This window comes from Heptranchias perlo, chromosome 9 (assembly GCF_035084215.1).
Source record: "Heptranchias perlo isolate sHepPer1 chromosome 9, sHepPer1.hap1, whole genome shotgun sequence".
NCBI classification, from domain to species: domain Eukaryota; kingdom Metazoa; phylum Chordata; class Chondrichthyes; order Hexanchiformes; family Hexanchidae; genus Heptranchias; species Heptranchias perlo.
This window is the reverse complement of record NC_090333.1, coordinates 37,540,765-37,563,770: the sequence shown is the minus strand read 5'-3', so window position 1 is coordinate 37,563,770 and position 23,006 is coordinate 37,540,765. Positions and strand designations below refer to the sequence as shown.

The 23,006-nt window shown below is 41.6% G+C and overlaps 1 protein-coding gene across 7 annotated transcripts in view; it reads left to right on the top strand.

Annotated features, from left to right (window-relative positions):
- Window positions 1–21,068, top strand: part of osbpl9 (oxysterol binding protein-like 9) — a 176,799-nt gene extending 155,731 nt beyond the window's left edge. For all 7 annotated transcript variants that reach the window (XM_067990225.1, XM_067990224.1, XM_067990223.1 and 4 more), the window contains 8 exons: window positions 1,479–1,563; window positions 3,880–3,990; window positions 5,360–5,423; window positions 5,569–5,709; window positions 5,798–5,876; window positions 6,957–7,048; window positions 18,729–18,864; window positions 20,100–21,068. In XM_067990225.1, the coding sequence (XP_067846326.1) occupies window positions 1,479–1,563; window positions 3,880–3,990; window positions 5,360–5,423; window positions 5,569–5,709; window positions 5,798–5,876; window positions 6,957–7,048; window positions 18,729–18,864; window positions 20,100–20,174 (783 nt within the window). In that variant the 3' untranslated portion in view covers window positions 20,175–21,068. The remainder of the gene's footprint in view (window positions 1–1,478; window positions 1,564–3,879; window positions 3,991–5,359; window positions 5,424–5,568; window positions 5,710–5,797; window positions 5,877–6,956; window positions 7,049–18,728; window positions 18,865–20,099) is intronic.
- Window positions 21,069–23,006: the final 1,938 nt, after the last annotated feature.

Genomic DNA, 23,006 nt, shown 5'->3' with positions numbered 1-23,006 from the left:
TTCTCTCTCTCTCTCTCTGTCTGGCCGTTTGTATATTCAGTAGTCTTGTATCTAATGTCTCTCTGTCTGAACACTATTAAGTTCCTTTGATTGCCTTGATAACAGGCAGTTGGAAAGATTATCTGTAATCACCAGGCATTGTTCTCTGACTATATACGCGGTAACTTTCAAGGAATCCCACACTCACCTGACGAAGGAGAAAGCCTCCGAAAGCTTATGATTTTCAAATAAAACTGCTGGACTATAACCTGGTGTTGTAAGATTCCTTACATTTGTCCACCCCAGTCCATCACCGGCATCTCCACATCATGGCTACTATCGACACCAGTCGTTCAGATCAATGTTAAAGATCCACTTATTTGAAAAAGAGCTGAATGTTTTCCCAATGTTCACCATCAACCAAAAACAGATCAACATAGTAGCGAACTTTGCCATCCATTGGGATGTTACCCACTTCCTGTGAGCTTTGAAAACTATCAGTGAAGGGATTGTAACCTCCGCCAATTCCCTGAGCTTTTTGTGAGATCTTACAGTGCATAAAATGGCCTTTGCATTTAACTACATAACATAAGTCTCTACACTTCAAAGTAATGCATTGCATGAAGCACTTTGAGACATTTTGGAGAGATGCAATAAGGTACTACATAAATGGAAATCTTTCAGGTATTTCTTTTACTTTGTGATCTTTACAACTGACTCTTACTGGCTGTTAGATTTATGTCACTTAAAAGGTAAAACTGATTACGACGAGAGCTTGCATCTATAAAGTGCCTTTAATGTAGAAAAAGGCCTCTTAGTTCTCGAACATCTCGCGCAACAGCTGCTGGCGCAAAACCACGAGCAAAGGTACTCAACTACATGGGACCCAACTTTTATAAGGTAAATGGAATAACATTTGCAGACGTCATGAGATCAGATGTCACATGATCAGACATCACATGATCAGACCTCCAAGAATATCACCAACCAGAGCTGGCAATGCTACCAGCAGAGGAGCAGAAATAGTAAAGGGGAGAGAGGGAGTCTAAAACAGGGAAATAAATAACTTTACAAAGGAAAAAACAGGTAATAAATTTTGATAGGTTACTCTTCAGTCTAAATGTTGATTTCAGCAGTATTTATAACCCAGTGGTCTGAATTCTGCATTCCATCTTGGATAATGTTTATTGGCAAATCTGCCCATATTGAACTCAGTCCACAACCGCGAAAGTGGCAAAACAGTGTCATCATTTTTGTCAGAACAAGAGGCAGTGTTCTCAGTATAATTAGACTACCAAACTTTTAAAACTTTTACGTTTTAAGTAAATGCCAGGTTATCTTTTATAAGGTTCCACTATCCAAATAATTGCTGAATCCATTAGCAGCATTATAACATTCAAAAAATGTATTTCTGTACTGTACATATATTTTCAATTTCACAGCATTCCGAGTATTTAATTACATGTTTATGTTTTTACACATTCCCTCTTTTGCCACAGGAATCTGTTGCTGAAGGGCCAATTCCAGAGGCTAGCCAGAACAGTGTAACATTTGTAGCAGAGCAGGTGTCGCATCACCCACCGAGTAAGTTTCATTTCAATAATCCCATTAAGAATATCCAACTACAAAATAGTATTTTTATTTTCTGACCATCTCTTGCTCTTTGTTACATACCACTCCACGGGCAGGTGACCTGCTTCTATGTCACTCAATGATGCTGTGGCACCAGCCATTGGAGCCATATGGGAGCACATCATCTGATGTTTTTTTTTCCTTCCTCCCACTTTTTCCTGGCTCACAGCTCCTTCCCCCATTTAGAATCACCAATCTGGGCACCACACTTTAGGAAGAATGTCAAGGCCGTGTAGAGGGTGCAGAGGAAATTTACTAGAATGATACCAGGGATGAGGGATTTCAGTTATGTGGAGAGACTGGAGAAGCTGGTGTGGTTCTACTTGGAGGAGAGAAGGTTAAGGGGAGATTTAATAGAGATGCTCAAAATTATGAGGGGTTTTGATGGAGTAAATAGGGAGAAACTGTTTCCACTGGCAGGAGGGTCGCTAACCAGAGGACACAGATTTAAGGTAATTGGCAAAAGAACCAGAGGGGAGGTGAAGTGAAATTTATTCACGCAGCGAGTTCTTAAGATCTGGAATGCACTTCCTGAAAGGGTGGCGGAAGCAGATTCAATAGTAACTTTCAAAAGGGTTAATACTGTAAGGGGAAAATAGGGCTATGGGGAAAAAACAGTGGAGTGGGACCAATTGGATAGCGTTTTCAAAGAGCTGACACAGGCATGATGGGCCAAATGGTCTCCTGTGCTGTATGATTCTATGATCTCTACTGTATTTACAGAATTCGCCCCAATGCTCCAGTGCTTGCCTGACTGACCCAACTCTGACCCTGGCGAAATTCCCAGTTTCGTATTTTGGTGGATCTCCCAGCAGCACCTCCACCTGTGCTTGGCAGCTTCACAGAGTTGGAGGGGTGGGAATGGCCAGTGGAGGTTCACCTGTAGCAGCTTAATAAACCAGGCAACCTTGGAGCTTTGAAAAGCTGTGCTGCCTCCAAGGAAGTGACCCATTCTACTGCTAATCCATTGTATCTCACTTAATTTCTGATCCTTCTTCAGACATTTAAATTGTCGTTGTCACTGAGCCCTCTTCTAACAATGCTGGACGCCTGTTGAATGCTGACGTAAGTTAGGATTTAGCGTTGTCGGGGTGATAATGGTGGAAAATATGAATTATGATAATTCTATAATTAGTGCTTCATTTGAATATGCCCACCCACATTCCGGCATCCACCATCACTTACGGCAGAAATAAATCAGGAGCAAAAAATGGGCAGGAATCCAGCGAATTGGGTCACCATCAAATATTTTTTCTCCCACCTACCCCATCATCACTAAATGGGAGGGAAGCAGCAGAGAATTCCTGCTTAGTGTGATCCCATAATGGTTAGATGAGATTTAAAAAATACCCCACTTTGTGGTACAAACATACTGTGCGACCACTCTGCCAAGATTTTATTTAACCTGCATTAACTTGTGTCTGCGAAAGTAACTTGAGAAAATAATTACTCTTTAATCTCTCAGTTTTTCCTAAAAAAAAATCCATGGGTTCACGAATGCTGAGCTCCATGTTTTACAGAGCTCATGTTTTCATACCAGTCTGTAGCTGACAATTTTCACATTTAAAATGCATGAAGAAAAGGACATTTGGCAATAGCTCAGTAGAAATGGAGGCAGAGATCTGGCAGTGTTCATCACATGTTAAGGATTTTACCCCCTGGAAGTGTTGATTTTAGCAATGAAATATTTTCAGTTTGTATCCAGTAGCATCTGAACAATTTTATAAATTTCTGTTTAGTAGTTACCACTGAAACCTAAGGAGCCACACATCACTTCAGAATATTACAGTATTCTCTAAAGAAACTGGAAAAATTATCATCTTCTGTTTTATATTGGAGCAGAAATGGCTGCTTTAGAGCTCAAAGGATTAATAACTCCAAATGTGTTTTTTGTCTATCCGTGATAATCTCTTAATCTGGATACTTCCTTTATCCTGAGCTATCTGGTACCCAGCCAGTGTCGATGATTGTTTACTTTTTTTTGTTTCTAGCCGTTGATGTTTCATATCTTTGCTCTGGAGAATAGTTCACTGTATAGAGCATGGACTGATTTAGAGCAAACAATGTAATGCTGTAGCAGTTTCAAAAGAGTTTTTTCTCCCCCCGTGGCTACTGATGGTTCCAGTGAGATAGGAAATTTGCTAACTTTTGTAACTTTTATGTATTTCTATATCCTGCTGCTCCATAATGCAGTGCATGAGAACGTTAACTCACTGCAATAAGGAAAGAGTGTATTTGTCATGTTTTTTCCCCCATTTTTCTTTACAGTCTCTGCATTTTATGCTGAATGTTTCTCAAAAAAAATCCAGTTCAACGCTCACATTTGGACTAAATCTAAGTTTCTTGGAATGTCTATAGGGGTGCATAACATAGGACAGGGTAAGTTTTATCACAAATCTCCTACTGCACTAATATTCTGTATTCTCACTGTAAATAAACTGCTGGCACGTTTTACTGTGTTATTTTTATTTATTTTATGTTCGGTCCAATTTTTCCCCTCCCCTCTCCTGAGGATTTTGACTCCTCGATTCCATGGGCAGCAGTCACCCTCCTGTATCTCGCCTAATTGGCCATTATTTATGTGTGAGCCTTTGACCACATTGGGCATCACAGCCACAGCCAGTCCTCTTCATCTACTGTCATCTACATGTATGTATTCCCAGCAGAGGTTGCCATGTATGTGTTCCCAGCAGAGGTTGCCATGTATGTGTTCCCAGCAGAGGTTGCCATGTATGTGTTCCCAGCAGAGGTTGCCATGTATGTGTTCCCAGCAGAGGTTGCCATGTATGTGTTCCCAGCAGAGGTTGCCATGTATGTGTTCCCAGCAGAGGTTGCCATGTATGTGTTCCCAGCAGAGGTTGCCATGTATGTGTTCCCAGCAGAGGTTGCCATGTATGTATTCCCAGCAGAGGTTGCCATGTATGTATTAGGTGCAGGAACCATGGCTGACTTTCCTTTTCCTGACCTAAGGGCACTGTAGCCAATTGTAGAACCTCTACTGCCACTTTGTTTGAGGTCAGCTGATTTAACACAGACCAGAGATTGAACCTGGGACCTGCCTGGTCTGTGATTCAGAGACGATGACTTTACCTCAGAGCCATTGGGGAAACCTCAATACTTTTAAGAATATAAGAAAAATTGAAGAATTTGACCTATTGCAGCTTGTCCCTCGAGTACTCTAACTTCACCCAGCCTTGTATTCAATAGCTTTTTGATTGGGTTGGTTGAAGTCACCCATTATCATCCATGCATATCTTTCTTATCTCATTGTATAAAATGCTGTCATCTTCCTTCACCCGTTTTGGGGGTCTGTCCTCTGCCTGCTTGTGAACTTAAGACAGACTCTCATTGTTTGGCTTCCCATTTCAACCTCCTTAACTTCAAAATTATCCTGAACATATGGAACTCCTCTTCCTCCTTGTCTGTTGTCATTGCTTTCTTTCCTGAACAACCTAAACCCTTGCTTGTTGAATTTACTCCCACCTGCTGGGATGAGCCATGTTTTTGTAATCCCCATGATGTCATTATTTCCTTCCATTACATAGAGTTCCAATTCCAGCATTTTATTCTGAGTAACATTCAGGTAAAAGGAACTCAATTGTATTTACTTTTATCTTAGAGTTTTGAGTCTCTATGTTTGTTTACTTCACCTTAATTAATTTTCTGTTTATCTTATTTTTTCCTTCACCTTGACCACTTTCCATGTTCTGCTTATCCACAGTTAAAGTCTGTTTCTTACATTTAACAGGATGTGTCTCTCTGCTCGATTATGATGAGCATTATATTCTCACTTTTCCAAATGGCTATGGAAGGCAAGTATTGTCCTGTATGTTACCACTTTAAATTTCCATGTTGCCTATCAGTACATATTAAGAGAAACCAGTTTGTGTTTATTATTCTATTTGAAAGCTATGCTAAACGTCATGATGTTTAGGCTTTTTCAATTTTATCCAACAGGTCTATTCTAACAGTTCCGTGGGTGGAACTAGGAGGAGAATGCAACATAACTTGTACAAAAACAGGATACAATGCCAACATTATATTTCACACCAAGCCTTTCTATGGAGGCAAGAAACACAGAATAACTGCCGAAATCTTGTAGGTTTATATTAAATATTTCATTATCATTAGTGATCAATAGTAACTTGCAAAGAAATAAATACCTTTAATTTGTTTGCTATTTTAGTTCGCCAAATGATAAGAAGTCCTTCAGCTCAATTGAAGGAGAATGGAATGGAGTGATGTATGCTAAATGGAGTACAGGGGTAAGCTGTGTCTCAAAGTGAAAGGTATAAGTCATGTTTGCATGTTGTACTGCTTTTCTGGTAGAGAGATGAACCATGCTAAACAAATTAAATGATGACTGCTCATTGCAAGGTGTAACTGGATTATAATAAAATCACAAAAGATCAGGGAATTCATGTTGATGGAAGCATCATAAATAAATAATGACAATAAAATGTCCTATAAATGCATATGTGAAAACAGAACTGGGCTTAACTGAGATGTCATCTGTAGTCAAAATAGCCTATTTGAGCTCACTGTCAAGGTTCACACCTGAATAATAGCCACTAGTGCAAGATTATCAAAGAGCAACTGACACCCATGAAACTACTATAGTGAGGTCAATAGGCGAGCATTTCAGCTGCAGTGGCAATGAGGTGTGGTAGGATGGGACTTCTCACCGCTAATCTTGGTGAATTGTGATCAGTCTTGTGAAAATTATTTTGGAGGTTTCTGCCAGTGATTATTCCTGTGCCAGGAAGCCCACCATCAGCCTTTTTGTTTCCTTTGCAAAATCTGAAGGTGTGGGACAATATATCGATCGATTTCACTCAATGGGTAAGCCACTTAAATCCGTCACCTCCAGCAACGTGGATGTCAATAAAATGCTATTGTGACAGGCGTCTGATGTTGCTAAGGTGATAATGATTAGAAATGTGATCTATGACACCTCATCATTACCACCTTTTCTGAATACACTTATCCATATTTGGGTGGGCACTTAAGACAGAAGTGATGCTGGAAGATTAGTGCAGGTCCCCAAATGGATGGGGACCTGGTGGTATGGGTCCCCACCTGCCTGATACTTTCATCAAAGGAGAGGAGGGAAGGGGATAAAATTAAAATAAAAATAAATTCACAAGTCTTCTGCCTGAAGTTTGTTAATAAAAAGAAAAAATGCAATAAAAATCAAATTTATTCCACCATGGTGTATATTTACCCGCCCCTTCTGTGATTTAAAAATAAATTAGCATGTGTTTCTGTCTGTATCCGTAGTTGTGCAAGATTTAAAATGTCTTACTGACATAACTAATCAAGACTTTTGCTTTGTTTTAACGAAGGAGAATACCCTATTTGTAGATACGAAAAAATTGCCTATTATCAAGAAAAAAGTAAGAAAATTGGAAGATCAGGATGACTTTGAATCTAGAAGGTAATGATTTACCATCCTTTTGCTGCAGTCATCAGAACAGAAATGAACTTTTCTATCTTTTAAAGGGGAAGGAAAGTGTCAGGTGATAACTGTGTATTCAAAGTACACCTGCTTTTTATAGGAGATGATGCAAATTTGCCAGCCTGTAGAATGGTTTCCAGGGTTTGGATGGCTGCAGAAGGGTTCTCAATTCACATGAATGAAAGGTACTCCCCTAGATTTTCCTTCCTTTTTAAGTGTTCTGATCAAGTAGAATCCTGTCCTGGTGATGGTCATTATTTTTTTTGAAGTTATGGATATAATAAATGTTGGATCTTATGAGACGTGTTCTATATGCATTTTGTTTTCCTCCTTCAGCATGAAGATACAGTGCAATGCCTACCTAAAGTTATACTCTTTAATAATTATCCTATACTGGGAAACATCAGGGAATGCATGTTGCTGGAAGCATAATAAATAAATAATGACAATAAGGAGGAAGTAGGAAGAATGAGGAGAGGCAATATAAACTAAATGGTACAATTTGAAATGACTGCAGGAACAGAGAGACCTGGGGGTGTACTTACACAAATCTTTGAAGGTGGCAGGACAAGTTGAGAAGGCTGTTAAAAAGTACATGGGCTTTATTAATAGAGGCATAAAGTACAAAATCAAGGAAGTTATGCTAAACCTTTATAAAAGACTGGTTAAGCTTTAGCTGGAGTTTGCATTCAATTTTAGGCACCACACTTTAGGAAGGATGTCAAGACCTTAGAGAGAATGCAGAAGAGATTTACGAGAATGGTACCAGGGATGAGGGACTTCAATTATGTGGAGAGACTGGAGAAGCTGGGGTTATTCTCCTTAGAACAGAGAAGGTTAAGGGAAGATTTGATGGAGGTGTTCAAAATCATGAAAGGTTTCGATAGAGTTAATAAGCAGAAACTGTTCACAGTGGCGGAAGGGTTGGTAACCAGAAGACACAGATTTACGGTGATTGGCAAAAGAGCCAGAGGAGACATGAGGAAACATTTTTTTACCCAGCGAATTGTAATGATCTGGAATGCACTGCCCGAAAGGGTGGTAGAAGCAGATTCAATAGTAACATTCAAAAGGGAATTGGATAAATACTTGAAGGGAAATAATTTACAGGGCTATGGGGAAAGAGCAGGGGAATGGGACTTATTGGATAGCTCTTTCAAAGAGTCGGCACAGGCACGCTAGGCCGAATGGCCTCCTCCTGTGCTGTACCTACTATGATACTATGATAATAACCAATAATGAAATGCACTGAAACAGATGGTCTGGGAGAAGTTACCCCCATTATTTGTTTTCATGTGGCGACTCTACATGTTGAAAAATGGGTAAGAACTCCGCTATGCTTTTTTATACATATGATATATTTGTTCTTGAAATAAGCGTGACACTGGCAAGGCAATATTTATTGCCCATCCTTGAGGGCACTAGAGTCAATCACATGTAGGCCAGACCATATATTTCCTTCCCTGGAGGACATTAGTGAACCTGTTGGATTTTTACAAAAATCTAGCTGCTTTCGTAGTCATTTTCTGGTGCTAACTTACACATTACCAGATTTATTTAATTCACTTTCACACTTGCCATGGTGCGATTTGAACTCGCAACTATTGGGTTGTTAGTCCACTACCATAACCACTAGAATACTGTACCTGCCATTTCCTTTTGGAGTCCAAATGTCATTCCATTGTGAATTCCCTTGGGCCTCCAATTCCTCAAGAATGTGATTTAAACTGCATAAACATCCTACGTGCTAACCATCATTTTAATGTTTGTGAAGATGATTGATAAACTTGAAAGTCTGAGCCTATCCTCAAAGGAGTCTTGAAGAAAGTATAGGGTATTGCCTGGCTTTGTGCCTCTGAGTCAATGCAAATAAATCTAAATTGAAAGTATATTTGACTTGTGTACATATTAATCTTCATCCAGATTCACAAGAGTTGGAATTGGTTCTAATATTTACATCTGAACTGAGCATTAGATTACTTATTAGAGTAAAGTAGAAACACGGACGATTTTAGTTGGGTCTTATTTCTATCTGATCGCATTCAATGATATTCTGTGTCTTGTGTTTCCGAAAGTAGTTGAGTAACCCACCATTTTAAGCCTTTGAGAAAAGGCTCCCTTTTGTCCATTAAAATAGTTATATAATGGAGTGGGGCGGGAAAAGAAGCCATTGTTGGAGATGTTCAAGAGTGGAACCAAGTGAGGGCAATGCCATCGAGCTGGAGAATGGAGAAAAGGCATTGGAGGAAGATGGTGTGGTTGAAAAACGGTTCTTTCTTCCTTATTCAGTCAGCCTACATATATAAATACAGCATAGAACATTGCTGCCAACCACTGAAGAATGATGCCTGCATGTACAATCCCTTTATGAACTTCATGGTTTGTTATACTTATCCATGAGACCCAACGATTGCTTCCTTGACCTCATTCCCACTAAACCGCTGACTTCCCAACTTCCCTTCCTGGCCCCCATGCTAGCTGACATTGTAAATGGTTCTCTCTCCTCAAGTACTGGCCCCTTCCCTTTCAAAACATCCATTATTACCCCCCCGTCAAAAAACCACCCTTGACCTCTGAGTCCTTGCAAACTACCACCCCATCTCCAACCTCCCTATCTTCAAAATCCTTAAATGTGTTGTCACTTCCAAAATCCATGCCCATCTTTCCCACAACTTCATGTTCGAATCTCTCCAATCAGGTTTCCACCCCCACAGCACTGAAATGGCCCAAATCAGTCACAAATGACATATAAAGGGTTATTTTGAGGTAAATAGCAATCAGTTGTTGGTCGGTGAGGCAGTACTTAAGATAATTGCGGGAGGGGGAATTAGGAATAGGAGTAGGCCATTCAGCCTCTTGAGCTTGCTCTGCCATTCAGTTAGATCATGGCTGATCTGTACCTCAACTCCATTTACCCCCATTGGCTCCATATCCCTTGATACCCTAACCTAATAAAATCTATCTAAAATTTAAAGGGAAGGTCAGAATGGAATTCTGCTACAAACTGTTGTTAAAGTAGAGTCTAAAAATTATTTTATTAGGGAATTAAATTGTTGCTTGAAAAAGATTTTTAAAAATATTAGAGTATGGGGTATGAGCAGGTGAGTATGATAAGACTAAGTGGCTCATATTGAGAAAAACTGAGTCTATTGTAAAGGATATGATAACAGGACACTTAGAAAATATCAACTGGATTAGACAAAGTCAACATGGATTTATGAAAGGGAAATCGTGTTTGACAAACCTTCTGGAGTTTTTTGAGGATGTAACTAGTAGAATAGATAAGGGAGAACCAATGGATGTGGTGTATTTGGATTTTCAGAAGGCCTTCAATAAAGTCCCACATAAGAGGTTAGTGTGCTATAGGCTAATGGAATGCTGGCCTTTATATCTAGAGGATTGGAGTACAAGGGGGCAGAAGTTATGCTGCAGCTATACAAAACCCTGGTTAGACCGCACCTGGAGTACCGTGAGCAGTTCTGGGCACCGCACCTTCGGAAGGACATATTGGCCTTGGAGGGAGTGCAGCGTAGGTTTACTAAAATGATACCCGGACTTCAAGGGTTAAGTTACGAGGCGAGATTACACAAATTGGGGTTGTATTCTCTAGAGTTTAGAAGGCTAAGGGGTGATCTGATCGAAGTTTATAAGATATTAAGGGGAACGGATAGGGTGGATAGAGAGAAACTATTTCCGCTGGTTGGGGATTCTAGGAGTAGGGGGCACAGTCTAAAAATTAGAGCCAGACCTTTCAGGAGTGAGATTAGAAAACATTTCTACACACAAAGGTTGGTAGAAGTTTGGAACTCTCTTCTGCAAACGGCAATTGATGCTTGCTCAATTGCTAAATTTAAATGTGAGATAGATAGCTTTTTGGCAACCAAAGGTATTAAGGTATATGGAGCTAGATCACAGATCAGCCATGACCTTATCAAATGGCGGACCAGGCACGAGGGGCTGAATGGCCTACTCCTGTTCCTATGTGCAAAATTAAAGCACATGGGATTGGCGGTAATATACTGGCATGGATTGAAAATTAGTTAACAGACAGGAAACAGAGTGTAGGAATAAATGGGTCTTTTTCGGGTGGCAGGCGGTGAATAGTGGGGTACGGCAGGGATCAGTGTTTGGGCCCCAGCTATTCACAATATATATCAATGATTTAGATGAGGGAATTAAATGTAATATTTCCAAGTTTGTTGATGACACAAAAATAGGTGGAGTTGTGAGGAGGATGCAAAGAGGCTTCAAGGCGATTTAGACAAGTTGAGCGAGTGGGCAAATACATGGCAGATGCAGTATAATGTGGATAAATGTGAAGTTATCCACTTCGGAAGGAAAAACAGGAAGGCAGAGTATTATTTAAATGGTGATAGATTGGGAAATGTTGATGTACAAAGGGACCTGGGTGTCCTTGTACACCAATCACTGAAAGCAAACATGAAGGTGCAGCAAGCAGTTAGGAAGGCAAATGGTACGTTGGCCTTCATTGCAAGAGGATTTGAGTACAGGAGCAAGGATGTCTTACTGCAGTTGTACAGGGCCTTGATGAGACCATACCTGGAGTATTGTGTGCAGTTTTGGTCTCCTTATCTAAAAAAGGATATACTTGCCATAGAGGGAGTGCAGCGAAGGTTCACCAGACTGATACCTGGGATGGCAGGACTGTCGTATGAGGAGAGTTTGGGTCGACTAGGCCTGTATACACTAGAGTTTAGAAGAATGAGAGGGGATCTCATTAAAACGTATAAAATTCTGACAGGGCTAGACAGATTGGATGCAGGGAGGATGTTTCCCCTGTCTGGGGGGTCCAGAACGAGGGGTCACAGTCTCAGGATTACAGGGTAGGACATTTAGGACTGAGATGAGGAGAAATTTCTTCACTCAGAGGGTGGTGAACCTGTGGAATTCTCTACCACAGAAGGCTGTGGAGGCCAAGTCACTGAATATATTTAAAAAGGAGATAGATAGATTTCTAGGCACACAAGGCATCAAGGGGTATGGGGAGAGAGCGGGAATATGGTATAGGGATAGAGGATCAGCCATGATCATATTGAATGGTGGAGCAGACTCGAAGGACCCAATGGGCTACTTCTGCTCCTATTTTCTATGTTTCTAAACAATGGGGCAGACATGAGGGGCCAAATGGCCTATCTCTGTGCCATAGCATTCTGATTCTACTAGCCCATAGAAAGTTAATCGGTATTTATAGGGTTCATGGGCTACCAGCTGCTGTCTTTCCTCACTTTCATTGTTGCACACTGTTTCAAGTGTAATATTGCTTGCCTTAGCCCATCTGCTGAAATCCTCATCCATGCCTTTGTCACCTCCAGACTTGGACTATTCCAGTGGTCTCCTGGCCAATCTTCCATCACCCCTCTCCATAACCTTCAGCATATCCAAAACTCTGCTGCCCGTATCCTATCCCGCATCAAGTCCTGCTCACCCATCACCCCCGTGCTTGCTGACCTACATTGGCTGCTGGTCCTCCTATGTCTCAAAATCAAAATTCTCAGCCTTGCCCCTCCCTATCTCCGTCACCTTCTTCAGCCCTCTGAGACCTCTGCATTCCTCCAACTCTGGGCTCGTGTGCATCCCCCACTCCCTGTGTCCCATCATTGCCTCCCTGGTGCAAGGGTCAGGGATGTCTCGGAGTGGCTGCAGGACATTCTGGAGGGGGAGGGTGAACATTCAGTTGTCGTGGTGCATATAGGTACCAACGATATAGGTAAAAAACGGGATGAGGTCCTACAAGCTGAATTTAGGGAGTTTAGGAGTTAAACTAAAAAGTAGGACCTCATAGGTAGTAATCTCAGGATTGCTACCAGTGCCATGGGCTCGTCAAAGTAGGAATGACAGGATAGCTAGGATGAATACGTGGCTTGAGAGATGGTGCAAGAGGGAGGGATTCAAATTCTTGGGCCATTGGAACCGGTTCTGGGGGAGGTGGGACCAGTACAAATTGGACGGTCTGCATCTGGGCAGGACTGGAACCAATGTCCTAGGGGGAGTGTTTGCTAGTGCTGTTGGGGAGGGTTTAAACTAATGTGGCAGGGGGATGGGAACCGATGCAGGAAGTCAGTGGGAAGTAAAGTGGTGACAGAAACAAAAGGCAGTAAGGGAGAGTGTACAAAACATGACTGGACAGATGGTCTGAGAAAGCAGGGCAAAGACCAAGGGAAGTCTAGATTAAACTGCATTTATTTCAATGCAAGAAGTCTGATGGGCAAGGCAGATGAACTCAGGGCATGGATGGGTACATGGGACTGGGATGTTATAGCTATTACTGAAACATGGCTAAGGGAGGGGCAGGACTGGCAGCTCAATGTTCCAGGGTACAGATGCTATAGGAAAGATAGAGCAGGAGGTAAGAGAGGAGGGGGAGTTGCGTTCTTGATTAGGGAGAACATCACGGCAGTAGTGAGAGGGGATATATCCGAGGGTTCGCCCACTGAGTCTATATGGGTAGAACTGAAAAATAAGAAGGGAGAGATCACTTTGATAGGATTGTACTACAGACCCCCAAATAGTCAACGGGAAATTGAGGAGCAAATATGTAAGGAGATTACAGACAGCTGCAAGAAAAATAGGGTGGTAATAGTAGGGGACTTTAACTTTCCCAACATTGACTGGGACAGCCATAGCATTAGGGGCTTGGATGGAGAGAAATTTGTTGAGAGTATTCAGGAGGAATTTCTCATTCAGTATGTAGATGGCCCGACTAGAGAGGGGGCAAAACTTGACCTCCTCTTGGGAAATAAGGAAGGGCAGGTGACAGAAGTGTTAGTGAGGGATCACTTTGGGACCAGTAATCATAATTCCATTAGTTTTAAGATAGTTATGGAGAATGATGGGTCTGGCCCAAAAGTTAAAATTCTAAATTGGGGAAAGGCCAATTTTGATGGTATTAGACAGGAACTTTCAGAAGTTGATTGGGAGAGTCTGTTGGCAGGCAAAGGGACATCTGGTAAGTGGGAGGCTTTCAAAAGTGTGTTAACCAGGGTTCAGGGTAAGCACATTCCTTATAAAGTAAAGGGCAAGGCTGGTAGAAGTAGGGAACCTTGGATGACTCGGGAGATTGAGGCCCTAGTCAAAAAGGAGGAGGCATATGACATGCATAGGCAGCTGGGATCAAGTGGATCCCTTGAAGAGTATAGAGATTGCCGGAGTAGAGTTAAGAGAGAAATCAGGAGGGCAAAAAGGGGACATGAGATTGCTTTGGCAGATAAGGCAAAGGTGAATCCAAAGAGCTTCTACAAATACATAAAGGGCAAAAGAGTAACTAGGGAGAGAGTAGGGCCTCTTAAGGATCAACAAGGCCATCTATGTGCGGAACCACAAGAGATGGGTGAGATCCTGAATGAATATTTCGCATCGGTATTTACGGTTGAGAAAGGCATGGATGTTAGGGAACTTGGAGAAATAAATAGTGATGTCTTGAGGAGTGTACATATTACAGAGAGGGAGGTGCTGGAAGTCTTAACGCGCATCAAGGTAGATAAATCTCCGGGACCTGATGAAATGTATCCCAGGACGTTATGGGAGGTTAGGGAGGAAATTGCGGGTCCCCGAGCAGAGATATTTGAATCATCGACAGCTACAGGTGAGGTGCCTGAAGATTGGAGGGTAGCAAATGTTGTGCCTTTGTTTAAGAAGGGCGGCAGGGAAAAGCCTGGGAACTACAGACCGGTGAGCCTGACATCTGTAGTGGGTAAGTTGTTAGAGGGTATTCTGAGAGACAGGATCTACAGGCATTTGGAGAGGCAGGGACTGATTAGGAACAGTCAGCACGGTTTTGTGAGAGGAAAATCATGTCTCACGAATTTGACTGAGTTTTTTGAAGGGGTAACCAAGAAGATAGATGAGGGCTGTGCAGTAGACGTGGTCTACATGGACTTCAGCAAAGCCTTTGACAAGGTACCGCATGGTAGGTTGTTACATAAGGTTAAATCTCACGGGATCCAAGGTGAGGTAGCCAATTGGATACAAAATTGGATTGACGACAGAAGACAGAGAGTGGTTGTAGAGGGTTGTGTTTCAAACTGGAGGCCTGTGACCAGCGGTGTGCCTCAGGGATCGGTGCTGGGTCCGCTGTTATTTGTTATTTATATTAATGATTTGGATGAGAATTTAGGAGGCATGTTTAGTAAGTTTCCAGATGACACCAAGATTGGTGGCATTGTGGACAGTGAAGAAGGTTATCTAGGATTGCAACGGGATCTTGATAAATTGGGCCAGTGGGCCGATGAATGGCAGATGGAGTTTAATTTAGATAAATGTGAGGTGACGCATTTTGGTAGATCGAATCGGGCCAGGACCTACTCCGTTAATGGTAGGGCGTTGGGGAGAGTTATAGAACAAAGAGATCCAGGAGTACAGGTTCATAGCTCCTTGAAAGTGGAGTCACAGGTGGATAGGATGGTGAAGAAGGCATTCAGCATGCTTGGTTTCATTGGTCAGACCATTGAATACAGGAGTTGGGATGTCTTGTTGAAGTTGTACAAGACATTAGTTAGGCCACACTTGGAATACTGTGTACAGTTCTGGTCACCCTATTATAGAAAGGATATTATTAAACTAGAAAGAGTGCAGAAAAGATTTACTAGGATGCTGCCGGGACTTGATGGTTTGACTTGGATAGACTGAGACTTTTTTCCCCTGGAGAGTAGGAGGTTTAGGGGAGATCTTATAGAAGTCTATAAAATAATGAGGGGCATAGATAAGGTAGATAGTCAAAATCTTTTCCCAAAGGTAGGGGAGTCTATAACGAGGGGGCATAGATTTAAGGTGAGAGGGGAGAGATACAAAAGGGTCCAGAGGGGCAATTTTTTCACTCAAAGGGTGGTGAGTGTCTGGAACGAGCTGCCAGAGGCAGTAGTAGAGGCGGGTACAATTTTGTCTTTTAAAAAGCATTTGGACAGTTACATGGGTAAGATGGGTATAGAGGGATATGGGCCAAGTGCAGGCAACTGGGACTAGCTTAGTGGTATAAACTGGGCAACATGGACATGTTGGGCCGAAGGGCCTGTTTCCATGTTGTAAACTTCTATGATTCTATTGGCAGCTGTACCCCCAGCCTTGTAGGTCTTCAGCTGTGGAATTGCCTCCCCAAACCCCTCCGCCTCTCCAAACCCCTCTGCCTCTCCACCTTCCTTTTATTTTAAAACACCACCTCTTTAGCTAAGCTTCATGTCATCCCTTCTAATTGCACAGTAATTTAAGATATCTGTAAAATACATCTTTTTAATATTTTGGGAGTTTTGTGTTAGTGTTGCAGAGCTGCAGTGAATACACAGTATATTCCATAGAACATGGGAAGACATGTTGGAAAATCTAAATGCTGAAACAATGCAATGGAGGGAGTTATTTTACAACTTTCAAAATAAATATATTCCACTGAGGAAAAAAGGGTGTAAAAGAAATGACAGCCACCCGTGGCTAAGTAAAGAAATCAAGGATAGTATCCGACTAAAAACAAGGACATATAAGGTAGCCAAACTTAGTGGGAGGATAGAAGATTGGGAATTCTTCAAAAGACAGCAAAAAGTAACTAAAGGATTGATTAAGAAAGGGAAGTTAGATTATGAAAAGAAATTAGCAAAAAATATAAAAACAGATAGCAAGAGTTTCTATAGTTATATAAAAAGAAAAAGGGTGGCTAAGGCAAACATAGGTCCCTTAGAGGATGAGACCGGGAAATTAATGGTGGGAAACATGGAGATGGCAAAAATGCTGAACAAATATTTTGTTTCAGTCTTTACAGTAGAGGACACTAAGAATATCCCAACACTGGACAAACAGGGGACTCTCGGGGGGGAGGAGCTAAATACGATTAAAATCACTCAAGAGATGGTACTCAGTAAAATAATGGGACTCAAGGCGGATAAATCCACTGGACCTGATGGCTTCCATCCTAGGGTCTTGAGGGAAGTGGCAGTAGGGATTGTGGATGCTTTGGTGATAGTTTTCCAAAATTCCCTGGACTCAGGAGAGGTCCCGGCAGATTGGAAAACTGCTAATGTAACACCGTTATTTAAAAAGGGTAGTAGGCAGAAGGCTGGAAATTATAGGCCAGTTAGCTTAACATCTGTGGTGGGTAAAATTTTGGAGTCTATTATTAAGGAGACAGTAACGGAACATTTAGATGAGCATAATTTAATAGGACAAAGTCAGCATGGCTTTATGAAGGGGAAGTCATGTCTGACAAATTTGCTTGAGTTCTTCGAGGATATAACGTATAGGGTGGATAAAGGGGAACCAGTGGACGTAGTGTATTTAGACTTCCAGAAGGCATTCGACAAGGTGCCACATAAAAGATTATTACTTAAGATAAAAAATCACGGGATTGGGGGTAATATTCTGGCATGGGTGGAGGATTGGTTATCAAACAGGAAGCAGAGAGTTGGGATAAATGGTTCATTTTCGGACTGGCAACCAGTAACCAGTGGTGTTCCACAGGGGTCGGTGCTGGGTCCCCAACTCTTTACAATCTATATTAACGATTTGGAGGAGGGGACCGAGTGCAACATATCAAAATTTGCAGATGATACAAAGATGGGAGGGAAAGTAGAGAGTGAGGAGGACATAAAAAACCTGCAAGGGGATATAGACAGGCTGGGTGAGTGGGCGGAGATTTGGCAGATGCAATATAATATTGGAAAATGTGAGGTTATGCACTTTGGCAGGAAAAATCAGAGAGCAAGTTATTTTCTTAATGGCGAGAGACTGGAAAGTACTGCAGTACAAAGGGATCTGGGGGTCCTAGTGCAAGAAAATCAAAAAGTTGGTATGCAGGTGCAGCAGGTGATCAAGAAAGCCAACGGAATGTTGGCTTTTATTGCTAGGGGGATAGAATATAAAAACAAGGAGGTATTGCTGCAGTTATATAAGGTATTGGTGAGACCGCACCTGGAATACTGCATACAGTTTTGGTCTCCATACTTAAGAAAAGACATACTTGCTCTCGAGGCAGTACAAAGAAGGTTCACTCGGTTAATCCCGGGGATGAGGGGGCGGACATATGAGGAGAGGTTGAGTAGATTGGGACTCTACTCATTGGAGTTCAGAAGAATGAGAGGCGATCTTATTGAAACATATAAGATTGTGAAGGGTCTTGATCGGGTGGATGCAGTAAGGATGTTCCCAAAGATGGGTGAAACTAGAACTAGGGGTCATAATCTTAGAATAAGGGGCTGCTCTTTCAAAACTGAGATGAGGAGAAACTTCTTCACTCAGAGGGTGGTAGGTCTGTGGAATTTGCTGCCCCAGGAAGCTGTGGAAGCTACATCATTAGATAAATTTAAAACAGAAATAGACAGTTTCCTAGAAGTAAAGGGAATTAGGGGTTATGGGGAGCGGGCAGGAAATTGGACATGAAGCTGAGTTCGGATCGGTCAATGCCCTGTGGGTGGCGGAGAGGGCCCAGGGGCTATGTGGCCGGGTCCTGCTCCGACTTCTTGTGTTCTTTAGATTTGTGGTTGGGATCAGATCAGCCATGATCTTATTGAATGGCGGAGCAGGCTCGAGGGGCCGATTGGCCTACTCCTGCTCCAATTTCTTATGTTCTTATGTTCTTATGTAATTTGTCTGCCTGTCTAAAAGTGTTGAATCAATTCCCTTGTTCATCTTTCTTATAAAAAAAAATTGTGCTTTTATTCAGACTTTGGAAGGATGTAACGCATAACTTAAAAATTAAGGATATCGATGCTGCCACAGATGCAAAGCACAGACTTGAGGAAAGACAAAGAGCTGAAGCAAGGGAGAGAAAAGAGAACGAAGTTCAATGGGAGACACGGGTATGAAACCACATACACTGCAATTTAACTCTGCTTTTTCCAGATTCAGTGATTTTAACACCATTTAGTAGTGATTTATTAATGATTTTACATGTGGAATAAACTGGTGAGATCTAAAATAAAACATGTTGGTGAAATGTAACATGGTAGAAAATGGAAAATTAAATTGGTTTCTTTAAGCACAGAATGCTTTCTTAGAGACCGAATGTATGACACCTTCTCAGGTTCTATTTTGGACTGATCTATGCAACAGTTCATTTCTGCTGCATACTCGAGAGTAAAACAAGATACATGGTAAAAGCTGACCTTAAAAAAACATTTGCAAGTTATTTTTCTCTCTTTGATCTTTCCTTGACGTACCCTACTTCCCAGCTGAATGAAAAGCAACCTTTGTTGATGCCATTCTTATCTGGTCACCAGCTTATGTGGTTCAGCTGCTAATTGTGCTGTCTCTGTGGAGAAGTGACTCACTTGCACTTAGTGAATCCCCGAGTGGGATCTGATTTTGGGACAATGCTATTAAAGGAACTGTAGCAGTCTAACAAACTGACCACACCAAGTTCATGATGATTTGTTACACAATTAGTTTTCATAAGTGCTTCAATTCTTAATCCAGTAAAGAATTTGAGTTGCTGGTTATAGTAAAATAGGTGCTGTATAGTGCTGCAATATTAATTATTCCTGAAAATTTAGCTTCTTTACCTCAAACAAAATCTTTTCTATGCTGGTTCTTTAACCCTAGTACATCTTGTTCCTTCTCTTCAGAAGATACCTCTGGTGTCACACTCATGTGGTGATTCTTCATGTGTGAGCCCACATAGTGAGTTTTTGCAGACTCTTCAATTGGGGAGGGCATCATGGCCAAGCAAGATCCTCCAATGTAAACACTTCCCAGCAGGGGTCATTGAATAGAGATTAGAAGCAAGACCTCTGATTCTCCCCCTCCCCGTACATCTGAGGAGTGCTGATGCCAATTGTGGTGCCCCAGCTGCTGCCCTGGCGGAAATGCACTAACCCAGTAGAGACCAGGAATCAAACCTACGATATTCTAGTTAGTATGGCTTAGTGTTAAGTTGGGCAGTTCCTTTAGCCACTCAGTAATTATTGGGTCTGTCAGTGTGCCTTCTAATCTACAAATCAGTAGCACCATATGTATTTAATTTGTATTATTGCAGTACTGTTAATTTAATTGTTTGAACTTTAAGGAACTTAAACTGCATTTGATCTCTTTCTAGGTGTTCCATGAAGATGGAGAATGCTGGATATATGACGATCCACTGCTAAAGAGGTTAGGTGGCAATAGATATTAGGATATTACTTCAAAAACGGCTGAACAGACACCATTTAAAGCCTTCAAATGAAAAAGACTCCCTTTCACTGGACAGAAAATTTTGTATCAAGATTCTTAAAATTTAATAAAACTATATAGCTTTGTGGTTACACAAATGCATTCAATTAAGAAATGCATTGTTCAGGTTTCATCTGGTAATATTTTAAGTGGTTCCTTTCTCAGGGAAATTAGACTTTAAAAAGGTGTGGTGGAACTGTTAACATCTTGCAAGAGTTGTGAAAAGATTCCTTCTTTTAGTGCTGTAGAATGGCAGTTGGGAATGTTTGCTCCTGCTCCACATCAGAAATTTGTAATGTTAGTTGCTGATTTCCAAGTTAGATATACAAGTTCATCTGCCAAAATTTGTGTATACAATAAAAATCTCAAAAAATCAGCCTAAGAAAAAATCTTGGACATCTGTACAACCTATTCTAAGTGCACTCTCTCTGTATTGCCATTGTACAGATGTAAAGAAAAACAGTACCACTTTCATATTATGTTCTTCTCAAGTCCTACGTGTACAAATGTAGGACTTTACTAGAATGTTTCATTACTGCTTGAACCTCTTTTCATAGATATGTGTACATATATATATATATATGGAGAATTTCATTAATAGGGACAGTGTTTATTAGTGAACTGATGCATAAATGTTTATAGCAGTTGTAAAATGAAAATGAAACCAATGATTTTGCTTTATAATTTAACACTTTGAGACCTTCTTATTAATTTCAGAGTGTTACTTTTGATTGAAGTCTGTATAGAATTTTATTCCAAGAATGATACCTAACTGGGATATGTAACATATGATTGCAGCTAGTTTTCATTCTACTGTTTATTGTAGAAACATAATAAACCTTCATAAAGTACATTTTGCAATGGTCATAATGAATTTGCTTTTTGAGAACTTAATACTGTAATATTTTAAGTGCTTTTGGGCATACATTAATCATCATTGAAAGGGTATAATCCTCATCTAAAAAATATAAATATCTCCAAAGGGATAATCATGGTATCATAGTTCTATAGAGCCATTAAGGAAAAGAAAGAACTTGCATTTATATGGGGCTCAATTTTAAAATCAAATTATGGGGGCGGGGGGCTGCGAAAATGGCAAATCCTGAGCGGGTTTGGAAGCTGTCTCCAACTCGCCGACTTCCAGGTTCCCCACAGATGCGCTTGTGTGCGCGTGCGCTTCACGAATCCCGAAGTCCTGCCGGCAATTAAAGCTCCTTAAGATACTTTATTTCTGATGTAGTAGATAGTTGAAACAATTTTAAATTTACCTGGGCGGCTTTCCCACTGCTTCCGATTCACGCCTGGTGAAACCAGACGTGAAGGGTCGGATCAGGCAAAAATAAATGAGATAAAAAACCATTGCACAAAGTTTAAAAAAACAAAATAAACCTACCTTTCCACCCTGCTCCGATGTCTGATATCTCCTTTCCGAAGTCCCTCTTTCCTCCCTCCCCCCACCCCCCCCCCCTCGATCTCCTCCTGACCTTCTCCGATCTCCTCCTCTCCCCCTCCCCCCCCCCCCCCCAATGTCCCACTCCGATTTCCCTCCCCGATCTTCCACTCTTTCTCTTCCCCCCCCCCCCCACCCCCCAATCTTCAGTGTCCTCCACTCTCTGTTCCAGCACCCGATCTCGCGCTCTCTCCTCCTCCCTCCTCTCCCCCCACCCTCCACTGCCAACCCGCTACCATTTCAAAATTGAGCCCCACGTCTTTCATGATCTCAGGACGTCCCAAAGCACTTTACAGCCAATGGAGTACTTTTGAAGTATAGAAACGCAGCAGCCAATCTACGTGCAGTGAGGTCCTACAAACAGCAATGAGATAATAACCAGATAATCCGTGAAATTACCTGTCAAAGCAGTTAATCCTTCCCCTCCCCCACATGGATGAGGGCTGTGCAGTAGACGTGGTCTACATGGACTTTAGCAAAGCCTTTGACAAGGTACCGCATGGTAGGTTGTTACATAAGGTTAGATCTCACGGGATCCAGGGTGAGGTAGCCAATTGGTTTCAAACTGGAGGCCTGTGACCAGCGGTGTGCCTCAGGGATCGGTGCTGGGTCCGCTGTTATTTGTTATTTATATTAATGATTTGGATGAGAATTTAGGAGGCATGGTTAGTAAGTTTGCAGATGACACCAAGATTGGTGGCATTGTGGACAGTGAAGAAGGTTATCTAGGATTGCAACGGGATCTTGATAAATTGGGCCAGTGGGCCGATGAATGGCAGATGGAGTTTAATTTAGATAAATGTGAGGTGACGCATTTTGGTAGATCGAATCGGGCCAGGACCTACTCCGTTAATGGTAGGGCGTTGGGGAGAGTTATAGAACAGAGATCTAGGAGTACAGGTTCATAGCTCCTTGAAAGTGGAGTCACAGGTGGATAGGATGGTGAAGAAGGCATTCAGCATGCTTGGTTTCATTGGTCAGAACATTGAATACAGGAGTTGGGATGTCTTGTTGAAGGTGTACAAGACATTAGTTAGGCCACACTTGGAATACTGTGTACAGTTCTGGTCACCCTATTATAGAAAGGATATTATTAAACTAGAAAGAGTGCAGAAAAGATTTACTAGGATGCTACTGGGACTTGATGGTTTGACTTATAGGGAGAGGTTGGATAGACTGAGACTTTTTTCCCTGGAGAGTAGGAGGTTGAGGGGTGATCTTATAGAAGTCTATAAAATAATGAGGGGCATAGATAAGGTAGATAGTCAAAATCTTTTCCCAAAGGTAGGGGAGTCTATAACGAGTGGACATAGATTTAAGGTGAGAGGGGAGAGATACAAAAGG